Here is a 2,500-nt window from a genome sequence, read left to right on the forward strand (position 1 = left end):
GTCGGTGAGTGGGTGGATGGGTGGGTGAGTGGGTGGATGGGTGGGTGGATGGATGGGTGGATGGATGGGTGGGTTAGTGGGTGGGTAGATGGATGGGTGGGTGGGTGGATGGATGGATGGAAGGATGGATGGGTTGATAGGTGGGGTATGGATGGATGGATGAGCAGATGGGTGTGTGGGTAGATGGGTGTAAATGTGAAACCTGGTGATGAGGAGGAGGATGGTGCCAGCACATGGTTGAGTGACTGGAAGGATGGGTTAAGTGAATTTGTCCTCTGGGCTCCTCCTCATTCCTGGTATCCTGTGTCTCTGATGCAGAACCTGTTCCACTTTGTGACGGATGTGCAGAACAATGGTGTGGTGAAGATCCCTGATGCCAAAGGTGACGATGCCTGGAAAGTTTACTATGATGAGACGGCCCAGGAGATCGTGGACGAGTTTGCCATGCGCTATGGCGTGGAGTCCATCTACCAAGCCATGACGTGAGGGCACAGTGGGTGGGCGGGTGTCTCGGGCGACACTGGAGATCTGGGGAGGGGAGTGTCTCGTATCTCTGGCAGTTATCAAGATGCCTCTATTGGAAGGTGTGGCCAGGGAGTCGGAGAGAGGTAGAGAGATGTGGTGCCCCAGGCAAACCGATGGAGAAGGGCCAGGAAATGGCCCATTCCTGAGGCATCAGCTCTTGGGACTGAAACAGAAGGATCAGGAACTCAGAGTCATTCATGGCTACCTATTGAGTTTTAATCCAGCCTGGGATATATGAGACCCTGTCTCAAAAGTTAAATTAAAAAACATGGAAGAGCCGGGCGGTGGTGGCGCACGCCTGTAATCCCAGAACTCGGGAGGCAGAGGCAGGCGGATCTCTGTGAGTTCGAGACCAGCCTGGTCTACAGAGCTAGTTCCAGGACAGGCTCCAAAGCCACAGGAGGGGAAACCCCTTCCCAAAAAACCAAAAAAAAAAAAAAAAACCATGGAAGAAAGGGCACAGATATTACCTGGACTCTAAGGGCATAGCCAGGCCAAGGAGGAACTGTGGGAAGAGGAGCTGACTCCCAGGTGGTGTCTTGGAGTTCTAGGGACCCCACAGTCTTGGTTCCCAGACTCAGTGCATCCTGCTTTCACCTGCCAGCCACTTTGCCTGCCTCTCCTCCAAGTACATGTGCCCTGGGGTACCCGCTGTCATGAGCACTCTGCTTGCCAACATCAATGCCTACTACGCACACACTACCGCCTCCACCAACGTGTCTGCCTCCGACCGCTTCGCCGCCTCCAACTTTGGGGTCAGTCTCAGGGGCAGGGCTGGACACAATTCCTGTGTGCCTCTGCCCCGTGCCTATCTGCCTTAGAACCTCAGTGTGCTTGGCTGTGAGGATGGAATCAGACGTTAGGAGCGGGCGGAGTGCTTGTGTGTAGTGGGACAGTGGGAGGAGCGCCGGTAGCTCAGAGCTTGCCTAGGATGGATGAGGCTCTGGTCTCCATCCCCAGCACCAGGCAAAGCGAGCATGGTGACATACCTGTTTGTCATCCCAGCTCTCAGGAGGCTGATGCAGGAGGATTTCCAGGTCCAGCTCAGCCTGGGACACAGGGACTCTGTGCCAAAAAACTAGAAAGAGGGGCTGGAGAAATGATTCAGCAGTTAAGAGCACTGGCTGCTCTTCTAGAGGCACTAGTTCAGCACCCACATGGTGACTCACAACAAATATGATGGGAGCTGATGCCCTCTTCTGCCATGCAGGCAAACATGCAGATTGAGCACTCATATACAAAATGAATCTTTAAAGAACAACCTAGAAGAAATGGGGGTTGGCTGGGTGGTCATGCACTCAGATTCTCAACCAATGTTCAGTGAGACCCCCAGCCCCACCTCCACCCTCCTTCATCTTCACTTAGAAAGAACGCTTCGTGAAGCTTCTGGATCAGCTACACAACTCCCTGAGGATCGACCTGTCCATGTACCGGGTGAGAGGCTCTTGTGCCCAAGTCTTCCACCCCTGAAACTTGTGTCCCTGGGAGGCAGTCACCCAGAGGAGAGGGCCTGGGGACCCAGTGCAGCCTGCACAAGCTCCTGTGTCCCTATGTGGACATCCCTGACCCAGTGTGCTGACACTGGGGGCTGTCACCGTGTCCCACTGTCCCTAGTCTCTCATCACACACCTGATGCCAACAGAACAACTTTCCAGCCAGCAGCCCCGAGCGGCTGCAGGACCTCAAGTCCACGGTGGACCTCCTCACCAGCATCACGTTCTTCCGGATGAAGGTGGGTGTCCCGCAGGCAGGCCCTGCCTGTCCTCACACAGTCTTGTGAAGAATCCTAGTGGTCTGTGCAGCTCTGGAGCTGCAAAGATTTATCCTGACCTCTCAGGAAGTCAAGCTATACTTAGAGCTGCAATAGGACAGTTCTGGAGGCTGGGGCCACAATAGGACAGCTCAGCCCTGGAGGGAAAGGTGTCCTGACTTGTCCGGAAGCCAAATTACCTGAAGTTGGGGTGCGGTGGGGAAT

The 2,500-nt window shown here is 54.8% G+C and overlaps 1 protein-coding gene across 11 annotated transcripts in view; it reads left to right on the top strand.

The window, feature by feature from the left end:
* Unc13a (unc-13 homolog A) overlaps positions 1–2,500 on the top strand; it is a 49,985-nt gene that overhangs the window by 22,157 nt on the left and 25,328 nt on the right. For all 11 annotated transcript variants that reach the window (XM_026777723.1, XM_026777728.1, XM_026777726.1 and 8 more), the window contains 4 exons: positions 319–482; positions 1,130–1,280; positions 1,891–1,959; positions 2,168–2,257. In XM_026777723.1, coding sequence (XP_026633524.1) covers positions 319–482; positions 1,130–1,280; positions 1,891–1,959; positions 2,168–2,257 — 474 coding nt within the window. The remainder of the gene's footprint in view (positions 1–318; positions 483–1,129; positions 1,281–1,890; positions 1,960–2,167; positions 2,258–2,500) is intronic.

The sequence above is a fragment of the Microtus ochrogaster genome, unplaced genomic scaffold, assembly GCF_000317375.1.
Source record: "Microtus ochrogaster isolate Prairie Vole_2 unplaced genomic scaffold, MicOch1.0 UNK81, whole genome shotgun sequence".
NCBI classification, from domain to species: Eukaryota; Metazoa; Chordata; class Mammalia; order Rodentia; family Cricetidae; genus Microtus; species Microtus ochrogaster.